Source organism: Neomonachus schauinslandi, chromosome 1 (genome assembly GCF_002201575.2).
Source record: "Neomonachus schauinslandi chromosome 1, ASM220157v2, whole genome shotgun sequence".
NCBI classification, from domain to species: domain Eukaryota; kingdom Metazoa; phylum Chordata; class Mammalia; order Carnivora; family Phocidae; genus Neomonachus; species Neomonachus schauinslandi.
In genome coordinates, this window is record NC_058403.1 from 149109817 (window position 1) to 149130855 (window position 21039).

Below are 21039 nucleotides of genomic sequence, written 5' to 3' on the forward strand. Positions count from 1 at the left end.
TTCAGTCAAGTGGCAGGATATAAAATCAATGCACAGAAATCAGTGGCATTCCTACACACCAACAACAAGACTGAAGAAAGAGAAATTAAGGAGTCGATCCCATTTACAATTGCACCCCAAACCATAAGATACCTAGGAATAAATCTAACCAAAGAGGCAAAGAATCTGTACTCAGAAAACTATAAAATACTCATGACAGAAATTGAGGAAGACACAAAGAAATGGAAAAACGTTCCATGCTCATGGACTGGAAGAACAAATATTGTGAAGATGTCAATGCTCCCTAGAGCAATCTACACATTCAATGCAATCCCCATCAAAATACCATCCACTTTTTGCAAAGAAATGGAACAAATAATCCTAAAATTTGTATGGAACCAGAAAAGACCCCGCATAGCCAGAGGAATGTTGAAAAAGAAAAGCAAAGCTGGTGGCATCACAATTCTGGACTTCCAGCTCTATTACAAAGCTGTCATCATCAAGACAATATGGTACTGGCACAAAAACAGACACATAGATCAATGGAACAGAATAGAGAGCCCAGAGATGGACCCTCAACTCTATGGTCAACTCATCTTTGACAAAGCAGGAAAGAATGTCCAATGGAACAAAGACAGTCTCTTCAACAAATGGTGTTGGGGAAACTGGATAGCCACATGCAGAATGAAACTGGACCATTTCCTTACACCACACACAAAAATAGACTCCAAATGGTTGAAAGACCTCAATGTGAGACAGGAGTCCATCAAAATCCTAAAGGAGAACACAGGCAGCAACCTCTGTGACCTCAGCCACAGCAACTTCTTCCTAGAAACATCACCAAAGGCAAGGGAAGCAAGGGCAAAAATGAACTATTGGGACTTCATCAAGATAAAAAGCTTTTGCACAGCAAAAGAAACAGTCAACAAAACCAAAAGACAACCGACAGAATGGGAGAAGATATTTGCAAATGACATATCAGATAAAGGGCTAGTATCCAAAATCTATAAAGAACTTATCAAACTCAACACCCAAAGAACAAAGAATCCAATCAAGAAATGGGCAGAAGACATGAACAGACATTTTTCCAAAGAAGACATCCAAATGGCCAACAGACACATGAAAAGGTGATCAACATCGCTTGGCATCAGGGATATCCAAATCAAAACCTCAATGAGATACCGTAACCTCACACCAGTCAGAATGGCTAAAATTAACAAGTCAGGAAATGACAGATGTTGGCGGGGATGTGGAGAAAGGGGAACCCTCCTACACTGTTGGTGGGAATGCAAGCTGGTGCAGCCACTCTGGAAAACAGTATAGAGGTTCCTCAAAAAGTTGAAAATAGAGCTACCATACGATCCAGCAATTGCACTACTGGGTATGTACCCCAAAGATACAAATGTAGGGATCCGAAGGGGTACATGCACCCCGATGTTTATAGCAGCAATGTCCACAATAGCCAAATTGTGGAAAGAGCCAAGACGTCCATCAACAGATGAATGGATAAAGAAGAAGTGGTATATATATACAATGGAGTATTAGGCAGCCATCAAAAGGAATGAGATCTTGCCATTTGCAACGACATGGATGGAACTGGAGGGTATTATGTTGAGCGAAATAAGTCAAACAGAGAAAGACATGTATCATATGATCTCACTGATATGAGGAATTCTTAATCTCAGGAAACAAACTGAGGGTTGCTGGAGTGGGGGGTGGGGTGGGAGGGATGGGGTGACTGGGTGATAGACACTGGGGAGGGTATGTGCTCTGGTAAGCGCTGTGAATTGTGCAAGACTGTTGAATCTCAGATCTGTACCTCTGAAACAAATAATGCTATATATGTTAAGAAAAAAAAAAAAGAAGAAGAAGGTAGCAGGAGGGGAAGAATGAAGCGGGGGAAATCGGAGGGGGAGATGAACCATGAGAGACGATGGACTCTGAAAAACAAACAGGGTTCTAGAGGGGAGGGGGGTGGGATGATGGGTTAGTCTGGTGATGGGTATTAAAGAGGGCACGTTCTGCATGGAGCACTGGGTGTTATGCACAAACAATGAGTCATGGAACACTACATCAAAAACTAATGATGTAATGTATGGTGATTAACATAACAATAAAAAAATTTTTAAAAAAATAGAGAGTCTGCTTTTATCTCAGGTCATGATCCCAGGGTCTTGGGACTGAGCCTCATATCTGGCTCCTTGCTCAGCGGGGAGTCTGCTTCTCCCTCTGCCCCTCCCCCCCACTCATTCGTGCTCTCTAAAATAAATAAATAAATCTTTTAAAAAAAAAAAAAGGTGAGGTGGGCAAAGCCACTGTATTAGAATTATTGTACCTTCACTAATCATAAGGTCTCCTGCAGCACTGTCCAAATGCCGAAGACTTCATTCCACCCAGCAAAGAAATCAATGGCCACATGGTACTCACAGAGGATATCAACACCCATGTGGAACATCCACCACACCCCCTGAATTTGTCATACCTCCCCAATTTGCTCTCCAGCTATGCACAACATGGTTTCCTGGAGGAGGTGGTCAAAGTAACCACACTCTGGGGGCTTCAAGCATGGTCTGCAGAGCCTAGGCTCCAGCTCCTTAGAGACATCTGTGTGACCAGAGTGCATCAACTGAGCAGCTTTACAACTGAGCTGAACAATGATGGCAGCTCCCCACACATCAGTTCGACCCATCTCAGCCTCCCCACTTCCCATGCCCTACTTTTTAGCATGCCCTTAGCAAACACTCAGGCTACCTGTGTCACCTCTGGCCAAAGAGGACCTGCCAAAGGGACAAAGATAACTGCAGGAATGAAGAAGGATACCCCCAGTTTTTCTTGGGCACCCCATGGTGGGAAGGCTCATCATCCTCCCTAACACACCTGTCCAAGGCCACCTCAGGGACCACTCGGGCCCCTCCATCTGTCCTCTTCAGGGTCCCTAACAAACCCTCAACCAGGACACTATAAGACCTGAAGCAGGGAAGAAGAAATGACTGTAGGTGGAGGGGATTTCATTCACATTTCATCCCCCCTCCCAAGGCAGGTTGAGGGTTTTCTGAAAAGGGACCCTGAACCACATCTAGAGAAGCAAAGTGAGATTGCTGATCTATAAACTCCAGTTGAAGTCAGCTTGGAGCTGGCATTGAGAAGAACCCCGGGACAGGTTAAATAAATGAAGGGATAGTCTTTCAACAGGACACCATGCAGACATGAAAGAGAACAGGGAAACTTCATGCACCAATATGGAACAACCCTCAAGATCCATTTTTTAAAAAATAAGTTTGATGGGAATATGATTTACAAATAGTAACATTTACCAATTTTAACTATGCACTTTGATGAGCTTTAATAAATGTATTCAATCATATAGCCATCACCACAATCGTGATCCGGAATATCTTCATCACCCTAAAAAGGTCCCTCTTGCCTCTATGCACTTAATCATCCCCATCTCCTCCCCATTCTTGGCCCCCAAAGCCACTGATCTGCTTTCTGTCTCTGTAGCTGGCCTCTTCCACAATGTCATATAAATGGAACCATTATACTGCTAGTAGCTTTTTACGTCTGATCTCTTTCACTTAGCATCATGCTTTTGAGATTCGTCATGTTATTGCATACATGTGTATATACATTATCACACGTTATACACACGTGCATACACATGTGATTGTGTACATTGGTAGTTCACTGTCATTGCTGAGCGGTACTCCATTGTACAGATTTACCAAAATCTGTTTATCCATCTTATTGGACATTCGAGAAGAAAAAAGTAAGCTGCGCCACTGTGTCCTGTGGCACTCTGCCATCCGTGTAAAAAGGGGTAGATGCACACAACTTTGTGTCTATTGACCAGCACTTGAAAAACACACAAGAAACTGGAATCATGGTAGCCTCTGAAAGAGAAATAGAGTGGCTGAGAGATGTCCTTTCTCTGTATACCCTTTAGTACAGTTAATAAAAATTTGTTTTAACTATGTACATATATTACCGATTAAAATGGTTTTAAGATGACTTCCTCCATCTAAGATCTGCATCCCTTTTCCCCAAATCTTACAACTTTTTTTTTTTTTAGCTATTTCTTTGACTTATCAAGATAAGGTTTAACAGGGTATTTTCCAGATAAAAAAGGAAATTTTGCTGTTTTCCCGTCCTCATGGAGTTCTTACACACTCCAACTTAATCTCCCTTAACTATGTGCTTCGTAAACTTAGGAAAATAAAAGCCTCCGACATCTGACCACTGCATTCAGTACAGCCAAGCCCTGCAAACTCACAGGCTGTCATGTGAGCGGAGCATCTCGTTGGATGAGAAAACAGAAACAGACTGGACCACCTGGGCAGAGCCCACAGCGTGACCTCTGAGGAGCCCTGGTGGCCCGAGACGCCCTGCCCTTTGCCAGGCCGAGTCGACCATCTGCCCCCGCAAGCAACAAAGGAGCTGCAGTTCCTTAGGTTTGAACTCCCTCGAAGAGCCCTCCAGCAACATAAAAGCACAACCGCATGAACATCTGCAGCTACTCAGGAAAGCCAGTGCGCATTCATATTCCCTTGTCTGGGGTGGGGTGGGGGCTTTTTTTCCCCTTTTTACATTAATCCTTGTTCTTGGCTCTTTTGACAGCGTCTGACACATGGCTTTGCTCACTGAAAGTTTTCTGAAGGCCTCTAGAGGGGTGGCTGATCCTCAGAGCTGGGAATGATGTCACCGACGCCATGCTCGGCTGGGCCTGGGCTTCTCCCCGTCCTCCCTATAGAGACTCAGGCTGTTGCCCTGATCCCCAGCTCCTGAAGAGGCCCTCACCTGTCCAGCACACACAAGCATCCGGCCTAAGAGGGCCAGCTTCGCAAGGCACCATGCAAGACCTGAGGCCGGAGCACGGTTGTTACCCCGGTAAATAGACCGAGACCCGAAAACAACGGAGCAATGACAGGTCATGCTTATTCGGTCTTCAGCTTGGGCCTTGTGCCCGCAACTCTTCCCCGCCACCTCACACCACCACCTCCCAGCAGCAGGTTCCCAGGGAGGCGGGCAGGCCCCACCCTGACAAGATACTCCCTGGGACCCCTCACTCCAGCTGACCCAACAAGTCACTTCAACAAGGCTCGGTTGGACGAGTATTGGTTTTGTGCCTATCATCCCCAAAACTAGAATGAGGCGGCATGAAAGAAGCTCCCAGGAGACAGGCGGTTGCCGGTGGCTTCCCGTGGGCTCATGACAATGGCCAGCTGTGGACTGATGGGGCCTTGAACAGACAACCTTCAGCAGGCAAGAGGGATGAGGTGTACTCTGTCAAAGCAGAGCACGGCCAGGCCTTCCTGGACAGGGCCCAGGACACGGTTTTCCATGGCACTATATCAGGACCCACATATTTGGAAAGTATTCCCCGGTCAGCACCCTTCCAGTCCTTCTGATTGCGTCAGGGGGAGAGTTCAGTATGGTTGCCAGGACGTCTTTAACACTTCCCTAGCACTCCATAATTTCCCCTTCTCACACACAGGAAGAGTGGGCGGCTTCTTCACAGACTTTGGCAAACGATGAAATCCAGTTAGGGTTTGATGACATTGTTGTGTCTTCAGTGTATTTACTTTTATAGTTACTTTCTGTTTGGTATAGAATAATTGGTAGAGGGGGGTACAAAGTTTCTGTTTCAAATTATTTTGAGGCAAAAAGTCAGCTGATTTAAAGAAAAAATATGAAATAAGATACCACAGGAGGTGTGTGTTTAAGATAAAAATTAAAAAAAAAAAAAAAAGCAAAAACCATGTAGGGGGTATGTGGTTTTTCATGGATCTGACAAAAATGGGGACTCTGATCACTGAGGTGCCAGAGACACTGGGGTGAGCCCGAGAAGCAAGGTCCGGAACCACACGAGGCACCTTCCAGAAGAAAAAGAGTCAGTTCAACCTGGACAAGAGCCCAGAGCATGTGTGTTATCATGAGGAAGACGACGCTAGCAGTGTGAGCTGAGACCAGCTTGTGGAGAGCCCTGAGGCTGAGTGGACCTGCAAGGGCTTTCACCTGTGACTGGGAAGACCCCCGAGACGCCTCCAGCCCACTTCACTAGTAGGAGGGAGCCAATCCCCAAAACTGGGCTTATCTGGGGGAGGAGGGGAGATAACCTAGGGCATGTGGACTCTGAGGCCAAGAGGCCAGGGAAGCAGCCTGACCTGCCTCAGCTCTGCAGGCCCCAGTGAGCCATTGAGAATGGACCCGGCACCCCCAGGAGGATGGGGCTTATCATGAAATTCTGTACGTCCTGCAGGCCCCACCAGGGCTGAGAAGGGAACAAAGTGTGGGACAACACAGCTAGTCTGGGAGGCAGGTGTTAGCTCAAACAGTCTTCCACGATAGAGATACTTATCACCATATATGGCAAAAAAAACTTCTAGGGAAAAGGGGAAAAAGAGAAAAAAAAAAAAAAAAGATTGGAATAGCCTTAAAGCAAAAAAGCAAAAAAAAAAAAACCTAAAGATAGCCTAAACAAAACACACCCAGCCCCTCGTGCCTGCCTCACAGTCTGCGAGCCATATGGTGTGCGATAAGCCGGGGCACTTTTATTTACCTTCCGTCAGTGTCTACAAAGCCGAGAACCAGCCCATCAAGAAGGCCCCACTTGCAGCAGAGGCTATGCCATGCCCTCAGGCCCAGATGACCAGCTCCCCAGTCCCCAGTCCCCACTCCAGGAGGCCACCTGCTGCCACTCCCACCCCACCCTTGTTGCCTGCCTCGACCCCAACAAGGGCCACGGCCTCCCCAGCAGTTTTCCCACAATGGACACACCAGGGCCAGGCCTGCTGCCTCCTTGGCCAGCTGGGCCATTGGGCCACATGTACCATCAGCCAGCTCATGAGTGTTCACCCTAATGGGGCCATTCACCAGCGTCCTCTGCTACAGCCCAGACAACAACTGGTCAATAAACTTTCCTGGTGGCTAAGAATGATCAGCCACCTGAGCACCACTTAACAGGCATGCTGCCTCTTGAACCATAAAGGCCACAGAAGCCTGTGCTTTCCTGACGCATTCCACCACCCCCATGTCCTTGCATGAGAAAACAGCCAAGTACTAATCACATCCAAACTTCTCTAGATCTGATGTACTGGACCACTCTCTGGCTCTTCCCCAAGACGACCCAAATCATCACAGAGAGGTGTGTGCTTGCTCTGCGCTCCTGGGCTGCCCTCACCCTCCAAAATCTTGTGACCACCATCTCCATCTCTCTTCTTGACAGCCATGGTTCCTTTGTGGTTTTAGATTTTTTTTTCTTTTTTTATTCTTTTTGTGTTCTACACGCTGACACAGAGGTAAAAGAAAATGACATTTAAATATGAAAGAACTCTACAATTAAACCCACAACTCTACACATTTATCTCACATGTTGGTGAATCGGAAACATCGTATCACGGAAGAACCAAGAAAGCTCACGAAGAAATATATCCAAGTATGAAAGTACTGTACTCTTGGTGCCTTTACATTTAAGTACAACTCACCGGCTCCTCGGAGAAACACATCTATGGCCTTGTTCTATAGGTGTCCATTCAGGAATTCTGCTGTTTACTCCAAGGCTGCGCTCACATAGCCATCCAGGCAAGCCCCTCCAGAATTTCATTCTAGCACAACCGGTGTCCAGTGATTTGCTTTAAAAACTCCCTGGGGGAGGTTTCCACAGACTCACCCTCAGGGAGGGGCTCTCAGGGCCCGTGAGCACAGATCTCCTGGCATCCCAGGCACCAAGGAGCGAGCATGGGCATGGGGATCTGTTGGGGGACCAGCTGCCCCACAGGCTCCAGAGTCAGCGCTCCCACTTGGTCCCTTTGGGGGCTGTGTAGCTCACCCAGGGGAAGGGAACCCCCGTCAACCATGTTTTGATCAAATGGAGAAGTGCCAAACTGTGGGGTGAAGGGTATCGGGAAGGTTGAATCTTCCAACAGAATGCCCAGTTAAATCTGAATTTCAGATAAACAACAAATCATTTTTAGTGTAAGTATATCCCATGCACTCTTTGGGCCACACTTCTTTGAGAACAATGACTCGCTGTTTATCTGACTTTTGGATTTAATGAGGAAGGCTTTATGTTTATTTGCTAAACTCTTGCAGCCCTGGCTATCAGGAAGTAGCAGGACCAACAGCCTCGGGCAGCCCTGCTCTTCCCGTTTACCCCCAGAGGCCACCACAAAAACAGCCCCGCCTCTGGCCGGTACCTCATTACTGCTCTTCCCTGAGTGCACTCTGCAAAGGCCTGCAGCCTCTGTGGGGCCCTATCTTGAGGCCAAGACATGGAGGGCAACCCCTCAGCCAAAGCAAAAAGTCAAGGCGCCAAGAGCCCTGAAGGAAAGCATTTGTGGAAGAGACCCAGCATGAGGAAGCCCGAGGGAAGATGCCCCACCTCTGGGAAGTATGGAGACACCAAGCACAGGCACTTAAAGGTCTTGCAGTATGCAGATGTGAGCCTGTCCTGGGCAGCCTCACATCCCCAAGGGCACGCATGAGCCAATGTAATCTAAGACCTAGAGACGCGAGTGGCTGGTTGGCTTAACAGAAGCATGAGCCCCTTTATAAATGGCCTTCACCGGGCCATAGGGCAGAGGTCTGGGCAGGCCCCAGCACGAGTCCTGGCAAAGAGACATAGCCCAGGCCCGCTGAAAAGCATCTCAGGGGCATGGACTCATGGGCTCTAGGCCAGACCAAGTGCCATGGATGTGGGGGGCATTTCTCTATATACAATCCAGAAGCAGCTGTTACTCTCCTGCTCTGGCACTAATGACTCAATAACGGAATGAGATTCTAATCCGTGGACTATTGTTACTATTGCCCAGAAAGCCCCTGGCTAATATTAGGTTGAACTACATGAAAATACCATTTTCCTAAGTCAAGAATGTTAGAATATTGGCAATTACATATGGCCCAAACAGATAATAATGCTGAGTGCCTGCTGGGGGTCAGACTCCATGCAAGGTCCTTTCGGTACATGTGCCCATTTTAGAGATGCAGAAACTGAGACACACAGAGGTCAAAGTACTCATCCAGCTGGACACACACCAGGTCTGTATTACTCCAAAAGCCATATTCATTGAATGCACCATGTGGTGGGTTTGTGTGGGTCCTTCTATCTCTTGGACTCTCTGCCTGTGGGTTGATGCCTGGCTATTCCGGCAGCATTGGGCACCACCAGGACTCCCACCCTGTCAGCACCTGTCTACGCAGGGGCCACTTTGGAGCTAATCAAAGCCTGGCCTCCTGAATTAGCAGCAAAGTGTATTTAACAAACAATCTCAAGAGGGAAAAAACATTTGAAAGTTTATTTAGAGTGAGAAGGAAAGGGGGCCAAAAAAAGCACTCCTAAAATAAACAGAAAGTAATCAAAGGATAAAAACCGAATCCTACTAGTTTTAAAACGCCTTAACCATGACACGATGAGCTAACATGTAGTGGACCACTGAGAAAGCCATCAGGTGCAGTGTGATCCAGCACCACCGCCGACCCAGACACGTGGACTTCTACGGCTCTCCTCTGAGAAGACCACAGAGCTTCAAAAGAAGGAAGAGGATGAGAAGCCTCCCAAAAGGACAAGTCAAGGTCAGGGAGTGTCACTGGTCTCCTGGCCCACCATAACTCCCCTCAGAGGCTGAAACCAGCACAGTAAGAAAAATAAAAGGGCTGTCAGACTCCAACTTGAAAAGAAGAAACGAATGTTCTCCCCCTTGTGAAATAAAATGTTTGAAGTCAGAGCATACATAACACACAATAAAAGTAGCTTCCACTAGTTCTCAATGAATATCCACAGAGATCAAAGCTGGAGAAGAAAAGGGAGGACTCACCTTCACGTGGGCCACGTAGTGATGACACGTCTCCTCCATGTGGACCAGCTGCAGCTTCTCTGTGATCTGACCCACGGACTCTCCCAGCAACACAAAGTAGACCCTGGGCAACTGGCCCTTTGCCTTTTTGTCCACATCAGCCGTCAGAACGTAATTGAGGCCTGCCGATAAATAAGGTCAAGACGTCAGCAAGGACTCACATGTGGGGACAAGGCCACCTGCGCTCCCCCCTCTCAGGCTCACAAGCACACTTGGTAATGCTTCCTGCCTCCCCACTGCAACCGAGGGCTGCAGCCCAGTCAACACCCTCTTGGAGAGAAGCACGCAGCCGGCGTCCTCACAGAATCGAGAGACAATCGGGCCGCCCCCTGCCTTCCCAGTGATGCTCTGTGTATCACATGTTATGGCTCTCCCTGTCTTAAATCCCCTGAGTTACCAACTGAGTCACCAATGTACACATCAATAATTAGCTGTGCCCAGCACAGTTGGCATCCTTCACACCAAGGTGAACCTACAGAATATTACTAGAAACTGCAGAAATTATCACGGCTGCACATAATCCCGATTCCTATAAAGCAATGGGATATATGCCCAACACAAAGGAGCAATTAACCCAATAATTCCCAGATGTTGACTTGTGCTCTATGACCATGTGTCATCACGTCCCCCGAGCACCGACTATGTGCCAGGCACTGTTCCAGGCACAGAGGATAGAAAAGCCCTGCTCTTCCCCTGTTTACCCTCAGAGGCCACAACAGAACAGCCCCACAAAGCCCTGCCCTCATGGCGCTCACGGAAACTCAGACCGAGGCTAAAGCTGACTTTATTCCCAGGGAGCTGAGTATACGGATCGCGTATATTACAGCGTCTATCATTTCAACAGAATCATGAGCACTGAGGGGCCTGTGCTCAGGCGTACTGAGCTGCACTCCTGAGGAGAAAAACCCCTCACCTATTCCTGAACACATAATGTCAGGAATAGCAGAACCTACCGGGACACAATCTGAAACTTAAAAAAGGTCACAATACAGGATGCACACTGGATGAACACAAAAGGTCTTCCTTTCATAATTTCAGAGTCAGTCACCCTACAACAATGTGCTTCATTAGGCGAGTAGGGTGTCAGTGTCAATAGACCTATTTCACTGCTTTTCGGTACCACAGCAGAGATCAGCCCTCGGGGACCCTTTTTACTCTTTAACTGCTTTGTGGATTCAGGGGAATGTGGCATTTTTGAAGTGAGAGAGAGGGAACGTTCTGTCCCCCAAATGCCCAGACGAGGCTGCAGAGCCATGGGAAAACAGATGACCCTGTCTCCACGAACCAGCCCCTTGGAAGCTGGGTTCTTGCCCCAGTAAAGAGCAGCCCACACCTGCCCACATTAAGTATGTGAAGCAGGGCAGCGGGGGTGGCTCTGGCTTTTAATAACATCAAAGGAATCAGCCCCCAGGGGAGGTCCGGGCCAGGAGGGAGGAAAGTGACCAGGACAGGCCTTCTGCAGCTGCCACAGGGTGTATTTTGGATGCGTCTAATGGTTTTCCTGGGCCTCTGCCATCTCAGGGATCTTGCCATGCAGAGCTGGTGGATTCCTGGTCAGCAAGGGCCGGTCTGCCCCAACTTGTTTATTTCAGCAAACAGCTGATTGCCAAGGCGAGGCTGGGTCACCAGGGGACCTGAGACCCGGATAATCGAAGGCAATATAGTGAAGAAGAAAAGAATGCCTGTGGGAAAGTAACATGACAGAGAAAACACGGGAGCCCAGACAAGAGTTACACGCCGGCTCCTTTGGCAACACCAGGGAACGGGGCAGACGCATAGAATGTCAAAGCTTCAGGGCAATCCAGGGGCCATCTGGCTCAAAACCTTCATTTCTCAGATGAGGAACTGAGGCCCCAAAAGGGAGCCAGACTTGCTCCAGGCCAGAGGGCCATCCACCACAGAGCTGAGTCTAGAACCCTCCTAACCTCCACTGTAGGGCTATTCCTACCACACTGGTTCTTGGTGCACTTTTGAAATTTTTTGAATGCCCAGACAGCAGAACCCAATACATGCAGTGATCCAGAACTAAACTCTGGCCCATTTACTTTCTACTCATGACAATTTCCCTGAGCAACAGCCAAACAGTAAGAAAGGATAAGTATATATGGATTGTATTTCCAAGTTATGTTTAGCAAGTCCAGAGCTAGAGATGGACATTGCTGGAAGATGAGCCAGGCAAAACCAACATGGTAGCTGTTGAGTGGACCCCTCCCTGGCCTTCCTCCCAGTTGCAAGAGCTGCCCTCCCTTGGGAAGGGTGGGCATGGGGAGAACAGAGAGTGTGAACCCTCTTGCCAGTGATAAGCTAGCTGAGCTCAGAGAAAGCCAGGGTAGAAATGATCACAGGAAGACAGAGCAGATAGGATCAATGACCCACCCATATCCTCTTGGCTTGTACCATTTCTCTGCTGTCCAGCCCAACTTGTAATTGTCAGTACCTGTACCTCCTGAGAGCCTTCTCTGGTGGCTCTGTCCACATTATGGCAGACCAGAAGTGCCAGAGAACCAAAGTCCCTGCAGCAGACCTCAGTACTGCAGAAGCCCAGCTCCCTCATTCCTTGGGTGGGGTAACTAGGAAGGGTGCTCCCCATGGACTGTCAGGGTTCCCCAGCAGGATTCAATAGCAACACACCTTCTGTTTGGCTGCTGTGATGGTTTACTTTACGTGTCAACTTGAGTAGGCTGCAGTACCCGATCTGGATGTCACTGCAAAGGTATTTTTATTTTTTTAAAGAGTCGTTGATTTTTTCTAGCAAGACAGCACGGCAGGGAGGCGCAGGGAGGAGCAGAAGGAGAGGGACAGAGAGAATCTCAAGCAGACTCCACACCGAACACAGAGCCCAACGTGGGGCTCGATCTCACCATCCTGAGATCATGACCTGAGCCGAAACCAAGAGTTGGATGCTTAACTGACTGCGCCACCCAGGTGCCCCTGCAAAAGTATTTTTAAATGAGATTATGTTTAAATCAGTAGACTTCAAATAAAGCAGATTACCCTCCATAATGTGGGTGGGCCTCATCTAATCACTTGAAGGCTTTATGAGAAAAAGACTAAAGTCACCCCCAAAGAAGGAATTCTGCCTTCAGGCTGCCTCCAAACTATAACATCAATATACACACATCCAATTGGTTCTGTTTCTCTGCAGAACCCTGACTGACACAGCTTCCTTCCCTTCCTGTCTCACTTTCCTACTGGTGCTTCCTGGGATTGATCACAGCCTGAATCAACCATGTGCACCAAATCCTTGATTCAGGCTCTGCTTCTGGGAGAATTTGAATTAAGATGGGGCAGGTCAGGAAAAGGGAACAGATTCAGCCTTCAGTGTGTGCCAAGCACTGTGCCGGATACTTTTCAAACACCACTTTAGGCCTGTTAACACCCCATCTCGCCATAAAATCTCTGACCCAATATATCCCTCAGACAACTGAAGAGAGGACAGAAACAACTCACAGTTACTAGAACCTGAGCTGAGGACCACAACCATTGCTCTGCTCCAGGCAGAGCGTGGGCACGCCAACACGTTCACCTATCAGATTTTTCTAAAATGTTAAAATATACAATCACAGACTGACCGAATTATCCAATTCACCAAGCATAATCATTTTGGAAGCTTTTCATCTTTGTAACTGTCTGCTTAATACTTCTCCTTGATTTAAAATTTACTTTGACATTTTAAATCACACAAAAAGAAGTCGGTTCCATATCACACTCTCTCTTCGAGAAGAAAGCCACCCGAAGACTCATGATGGGAAGCCCAGCCTGAGTGAGGAGGGTCCCATAGTTGTCAGGGCAGTAAGAAGTGCAGACCATTCTGGAGCCCCGAGTTCAACTGGCAGTTTTAAACAGTACCTACCCCAGGAGTGTCTGAAAGGGAGCCCCTAAGAAGTGGAAGAGATGCCAGAGAAGCAGCCAATCACTTGGCACGCTCAAGCAGCCTGGCCCCATGGGAGGGTGGCTGCCCCTAATGCAAGCCAGGCCAGCCAGCCCCCGTCCCGGGGAGGGTGCTGGTTCTGATTAGTGCCTGATCCCACCGCACAGCCCACATCTTCAGGTTTTCCTTCTGGCAGCTTGTGTCCATGCCATGTCGAATGATGTCATGTTGATGGAAAAGCTGACCAGCCGCAAGTCATGTGGCAGCCTCCTCCTCTCTCTGCCCCCAGCTGGTTCCCAAGGGCCCCCCATACTGGCCTGGGCCAGGAGGGAGCCAGCTGTCTTGCATCAACTGAGCTCTGGTCGGTCCCAGCAAGTTTTTGACTCATTCTCATTCTCCATCACAACATGATTTCAGCTGTGAAATCCTACTAATAAATCCTCCTTCTAGGGGCGCCTGGGTGGCTCAGTCATTAAGCATCTGCCTTTGACTCAGGTCATGATCCCGGGGTCCTGGGATCGAGCCCCACATTGGGCTCCTTGCTCAGCAGGGCGCCTGCTTCTCCCTCTCCTGCTCCCCCCTGCTTGTGTTCCCTCTCTGGCTGTCTCTCTCTCTGTCAAATAAATAAAATCTTAAAAAAAAAAAAAATCCTCCTTCCAGACTTACTAAGTTTCCCTTAGAGTCTCCCAAGAGAAGGGGAGAGAAAGGATATTTCCCCCTTTACTAGCTCTCCTAAGCTTGCTCCCCACCCCACAAAGGAACGAGGTGGTAATTATTAGATTAGGTTACCCCATGCTTCATATATATGGATTTGCCTCGTTATCCCATCTCCATGCTTCTCAAGAGACCACAAGGAGCTTGGAGAATGTTCTATGTGTGTGAATGCTCTCTGGAGTGGAAATGTACCCCCCCCCACCCCCGAAGCCAGAGGAAGGGTCTGGGGACAAGTCTCCTGGTTTGGACCCTATTTCTGCTACTGGCTTGGATGACCTGGTGCCATTCTCTCAGGATCTAGGCTCCACGGCTTGTCCAGAAGTCTCTGAGAGCCATGGAAACAAGGGGTGCCAGATCAGAGCACAAAACACAACCATTTAGGGCTCATCCCTCCCTGGTTTTCATTTAGCATCTGGTGAGAGTCCATAATTGCTGGCTCAATCCCTAGCCTCCAGAGACTGAGGAGCACATTTAGGCTTTAGCCTAAGTAGGTAGAGGCTCAGCCCCGTGGGGAAGGGGCAGAACGCTTCCAGGCACACATTCACCACCCTTACTTACGGCAGCCAAGAGGCTCCGAGGAGTGGCAAGCTGCCTCCCAGGCCAAGAATGAAGTGATTAATAAGACTTGGGATGGGCAGAACTCTTGTTTTAAGCTGCTTGGTGAAATGGGTTGTAAATCTGTTCTTTGAACCACTGCAGCTGGACATGTGCCCGCACCCCAGCACGGAACGGAGGGCCTACCACACAAAGGGGCCCCGGACACATCCAGAAGGGTGAGTGGGGGAGCATCGGCTGTTTGCATCTGCCTCCCTCCCTGCAGAATGCAAGCTTCCTGAGGGCCAGGGCTTTGTCTGGCCCGGCCTATGCTCTGCACCCAGGGAGCGCACAGTCCGGCACTCTTAAGAACTTAAGAGCTATTTGTTGGTTAATGACCCAGCAGGTACATCAGTAACTCCGTGTGACTGGCTACTTGCTGGGCTGGTTCCTGAAGCTGTTGTCTCTCTGCTCCCAACCCACCCTGCTCTGCGAGGCTGGGTCTGGGGCTCAGCACACCTCACTGCTGCTTTGCCAGTGGTTCCGTGGGAGGCTCGACCCGGATGGACAGCTGGAGGGAAGCTGGTGGAGGGAGAAGGGACTGCATCTTCCTGCCTGCTTCCTATTCCTATCAGCTTAACCTGGCAACAGTCTTCCCGGAATCTGGTTCCAACAGCAGTTAATACCAGTTTCAGCTTTTTCCCCACTGCACCCCTCGGAGACACTGGCAGCGCTGGTTACTGCCCCCTCCCCACCAAGGTTGAGTTCTCAGGTCTGCAGGGTCCCTTCTCCATGTTTCTAGGTTCTGATCACCCCAAGTGTGACCTTTTTTTCCCTCTTTGTCCACTTGACCAGCGGTTCTCAAGTCTCAGCCACCCAGAGGCTTGCTGAAGGGCAGGTTGCTGGGCCCCACCCTCAGGGTCTGATGCGGTTCGAATGTGCATTTCTAACATTCCCACGTGCTGTGCTTGCAGCTGGACTGGGGACCACGCTTTGAGACGCCCTGGTGCTGACCCAGAAGTCAGCGACTACCAGGTCCTCTGTGACCTGCTTTCCTGATTCCCAATGTTAAATTCTGTCAAAATAACTGGTTTCTCTTTTCCTAACTGGATCCTGCCATTCCAGGGGCCATGGCAGAGTCAACCCCTACAGAAAATCTCTGGAGTTCCCACGGTCCTGCCAGAGGCCACAGCTGCCCCTCCAGTGGCTTGGCAAATCAGCTGGCCCCGAACACCCCGGAGACCAAGTGGGAGCTAAAGCTAAAGCTGAAAATGAAGAGGAGAATGGAGTCCCGTCCCCACCAGGTCCTACCGGAGAGAAGAAACCAAAGAGGCCAGACTGTAAGTAACATGAAGCATCTATGGCTCCCCCAACCATCCCCGGGGAGGTCCCGTGGCTCAAGATGTCAGCAGATAGAAAATGCTTCCAACAGCTGTTCAGAAGTACCCAGCACACACTGGTGCTTCTTGGTTGCACTGTGCCAGCCACATGCACCAAAGCAGCCACTCGACGGACACAACCTGGCCCCGGACATGCAGACACGGAGAGGGGCCTGGAAGGTCGGCACGAAGCAGACATTCACTTGCCGGACATTCACTTGCCAGGCATTCCGTGGCCAAACCCACCACCACCCAGGCTCCTCTGCAGCAATGGGAGAGAGGGAGGCTCATCACCAGAGCCCCGGCCTTGGGTTCCCAACACAGAGGCCTGGGCAATGACGCTGAGCCTGGAAGACAGTGGAGGGTGGCGGTGCCCCCACCCTCCACTACCCGGAGACCAGGGACCTGATCTTCCCGATCACAGAGCCAAGGCACTGCCTTCTATGCCGGACCCCAGGGACACCCCACTGCAGCTGGACCCCCACGAGCTACCTGTCACTCCCATGATTTCTATCACATTTCCATAACAACTGCCCATTTTCCCCTCCTCAAGGCTCTCCATATTCCACTGTCAGCTCATGTTTTACCAGATTTCTGCAGAGATGGAGATCTAGCACCTTTCCCTGAATGCCAGGGGAGGACAAAGAAAAATGGGATGGGTAATTTTCTGCATTGCCCCACTGATACCAAAATTCCCCAGTTATCATGATCTGTAAGCCTCGATCTTAAATAAAGGTGGAGAAATACCACTTAGATTATAAAGGGATGTTTGATTTCAGTGGGAGAGTGCGCTGCCGCTCAGAGTCCACCCCCTGCACATGGGCGGCCTCCTGCCTGCTCCACACTGCCCACTAGGGGCAGTACGGTGTGCTACCCAACCGCCCCTTCCTCCTGATCCTCCCCGACTCTTCAGGGGTCATGGTTAAACCTAGCCTTCATTATAATTCTGCCTAGAGGTCAATGAAAGGGGCCCCAGTCACTGGTGTGGAGCAGCAGGAGAAGACACCCACATCTCCTCCTGACTCAGCCCACAAAACTTCTAATCAGAGTTCACTCTACCACCTGTCTTACGCTCTGAAATCCCCCTTGCTCAAAACTGGCATCTTGGGTTTCTTCTCGTCTGTTCCTACTCTGCCAAATTACCTTCATTACCACCACAGTGATGTCATTAAAGAGCCTGGAAACTGTGTACACTGCTTCAGGATCAAAATAATAGAAACTCTGTAATTCCCATTTGAGACTCCATGAGGATGTGCTTGGCACACCCAGGCACACAATAAACATTTGTCAAATGAACACACACATGAACTATTAATCACTTGCTTATTTTAGAGTTATAGAATAGTTCTGCTTATTTTTATGCACACCAACGTAAACCTTCAACTCAACAATTCTTTTATAATGTTTTTTAATGGAGTCCAACTACATCATGAGTTGGTATTTGATAGAAGACACACCATCTAATTAGGCAAAGGACATAGGAGTTCTAGGACCAATAGAAAAAAATTTTTCCCTAGAGACTGGTATCTTAAAATAATTAGGGAGGAGATGAGAAATAGTTTTTGGAAAGCAAAACTAACTATCATCAAACCAGGATTCAACTCCTGGCTTCACCAACAGCCATGTGATCCTGAGCAAGCAGTTTTCTCACTGAGCATGGTCTTTTTCTCACTGGGCTCTACATAAAACGTTAGTCCTTTCTCACCAACCAAGCCCTGAGTTCCTGGTATATTTACATTCAGTTTTGAAATTTCTAAGTTTTTTTTAAAAGAAATCTCTAGGAACAAGTTCAAGATTTGATTATTGAACTTATTCAATCCACCTGAAGATCAAGATGAAGTATCAATGAGACCATTAGCCTAGAAGGATTAGCACACCGTTAAATAATGTACAGCTTTCAAGGTACAGCTGAGAAACGGACCAGCACACACACACACACACGTGCACACGCGCTCCAGAGAAGCCCCTCTTGAACATAAATGTGCACATGGATCCCGTGGGATCTTGTTAAAATGCAGATTCTGATTCTGAGACCCAGAGCGAGGCCTGAGATTCTGCACTTCTCACAAGCTCCCAGAGGATGCTGGTACTGCTGGGTCCAGGGACCACACTGTGAAATAGGGAAGGGAAACACTTGACTCTAAGAATGTCTAAGAAAGGCAGTAAGTCCAGGTCCTTATTGTTTTGTGGTTTGTTTTTTTTTTAATTTTCCTAGAATTCTATTTTCTATTATTAAATCAGCCTTTCAAGTAAAAACAAAGCACCTATTAATCTGTACGAATGTTCCAGATTCATTTCCTTCAAGTGACCACACACTGAGTTCTACTCCACACTGATCCTATCCTGATCCAGGGATTGGATCTCTGGAGTTGGCTAGCAAGTTGGCCTTACCCAACCAGAGAAAACAGCAGGGCCAGCTGTCTCTTTTCACTCATCTGAAGCTGACAAAGCAGCTCCCCCTCTTTTGTAAGTCTAAGCCTTCATAAAACTCAGCATCCCAATCCTACCCTCCATCCCTGGTCTCAGATTCCACAGTAAAGGGCTTAAGGCCCTGACATCTGGCTGGTGCCGCGGGCTCAGGGGAAGCCTCCAAAGACCCACCACTTCTTTTTTCTAACTGAATGGAATGTTCTGTAAGGGCCAGGCTCCAGTCACTACCTTTCCACAAGTCCCACTGGCCTGTGACACCTGTAGCCCAGTGAGGTTTCAGTCTGGTCACACATTTGGGGAAAGGATGCTTGGGGTCAAATATTATTTGTTCTAGAGCTGGAGGTTATGTTAAATTGGGAAACTATGGGAAGCAGAAAAAAGCAGGAACCGCGGAGGGAAGGGGTGTCTGGCCTGTGCGTCTGCTGCCTGCAAAACCAGCCAGAACGCACAGTGAGAGCAAAGGATCCAGAAGAATCCCTCAGTGGCCACAAGCCCACTCCAGCTAAGATGGCCATCCCGAGCCCTAACTCAGTGGCTCATTACCAAGTTCTCCTGGAACGTGCTTGCCGTGGAAGCTAAAGCAGGCGGTGACGTTGAGGCAGTTCACAGGCTGCAGCCCATCGTGACACTGAGGCGCCGTGATGTTGATGGAGGCTGGGAGGAAGATGGAGACATCCACTGTAATGACAGGTCTTGCCCTGCACGTCAAGAGAGGGAGGTGACTTAGTCATGCTCTCAGAACCAAACAAGAACTAACCCAGCAAGAGAAATCCTAGGCCTTCAGCCTGGCATTTAATTAAAGCATGAAATAACCAACAAGAGAGGGGCCAATGTGCCCTGTAAAGACTTTTTCCTGGTTTTAGAAGTGGCTTATTTCCTAATAAATTAATAGTTAGCTTCCCAATAATAAAGGCAAGTAAGTTGTTAATAAAACACATCTGGTTGAAGCCATAAATGAACCACCAGATGTCGGGTGATTATTTAAAATTTCACCAATTAAGTTCCGATTTTCATTTTATTAGGAAAATAGTAATATATTTAAGAGGTGTTCCTAGAGCAGATGCTGGGACTTGAGAAATAGATGTATCATTGGGAATTCCTGAGCATTTACTGTCTCTGTAAGCATGAACTGCAGAATTCCAGTCCCATCCAGTAGGTTAAACCTTCCCCCTTCATTTCCTCCCTGCAATTCATTAAGCATTTTTCTAAAAGAACTTGATTAACAGAGTCCCAGCTGGTAACAGCAAAGTACTTCAGAGCTGAAGGAATCAACCTACCTGGCCTCAGGAGCAAGTGAAACCCTATAAACATCTGCATCCCTTATCACCAACATGGACCACCAGCACTACCTCCCACCCCATGCTTGATAAATGCACTGCATCCCTGCGTCACCTTCCATGGATCCCCAGGGTCAGCCCACAAAAGCTGATAATGACTCAGGCATTCTGCTCTCATTGCAAACACCTGCTCAGGGACAGTTCGCCTAAGCTGTGCCTTAACCTCCCCTCCAGGCCTCACAAAGAGACCCTTTTACCTCTAGGGAGCCCTGGCCTTCATGCCACTGGGGTGATAATAACAAGATTAAGGGGCATTAGTGGCTTGAGAACAATGACCTCCCTTGTGTACAATGACCCCGAAGAGCGCCCACGGTGAGAAGACAGATGGGGAAAAAGGAACACAACTCTCAGAGAAGACAGTATTAAGGAAAACCTCGGGGAAAGAGGGAAGGAAGGAGACACGTGGCCGGGGGGGGGGGGTTCACTGCTGCCACCACTGCCATGGATGTGGGTCAAGACCAGAAGAGTTGTGACAAGTACAAGGGAACGGTGGGTCTCCCAGAGCAAATCCAGCTGTAAGGCCAACAGACGTCAGACAACAGCAGTGCCTGAAAGAAATCCAAGGTCCTGGCCTTCCAATTTCCTTCTGGGTTCATCCTTAGAAGATGCTATAAATAACACAGAAAACAAATACTCTGCTCCTGGTCTATGTGTTTGTACAGATGCCAACGGACACTCTATAAAGCGCCGGGGTCCTTCCACAGCCAGCTTACATTCCATTCCCTCTCCTGGGAAGTCTCCTCCAAGAACCCTGGCAGTTGGATGCCCCCCTCCACGTCCCCAGCACTATCTTCACACCTCACCTCACTTACTGATTAAGGTCTTTGTCTAGTTGCACACCTGCTCCACCAGCCTTCAGGCCCCTCAAGGGCTTGGACCCCGGCAAATTCATCATGACAGCCTCAGGACAGGTGTTCAAAAACCCGAGGTGATTTATTAAACGGGTG

General features: G+C 48.6%; 1 protein-coding gene across 1 annotated transcript in view; it reads right to left on the reverse strand.

The window, feature by feature from the left end:
• Window positions 1-21039, reverse strand: part of ITGA9 (integrin subunit alpha 9) — a 335040-nt gene that overhangs the window by 232596 nt on the left and 81405 nt on the right. The window contains exons 14-15 of the mRNA XM_021677564.2: window positions 19299-19453; window positions 9789-9949 (exon numbers count right to left, since the gene is read on the reverse strand). Of these exons, the coding sequence (XP_021533239.2) occupies window positions 9789-9949; window positions 19299-19453 (316 nt within the window). The remainder of the gene's footprint in view (window positions 1-9788; window positions 9950-19298; window positions 19454-21039) is intronic.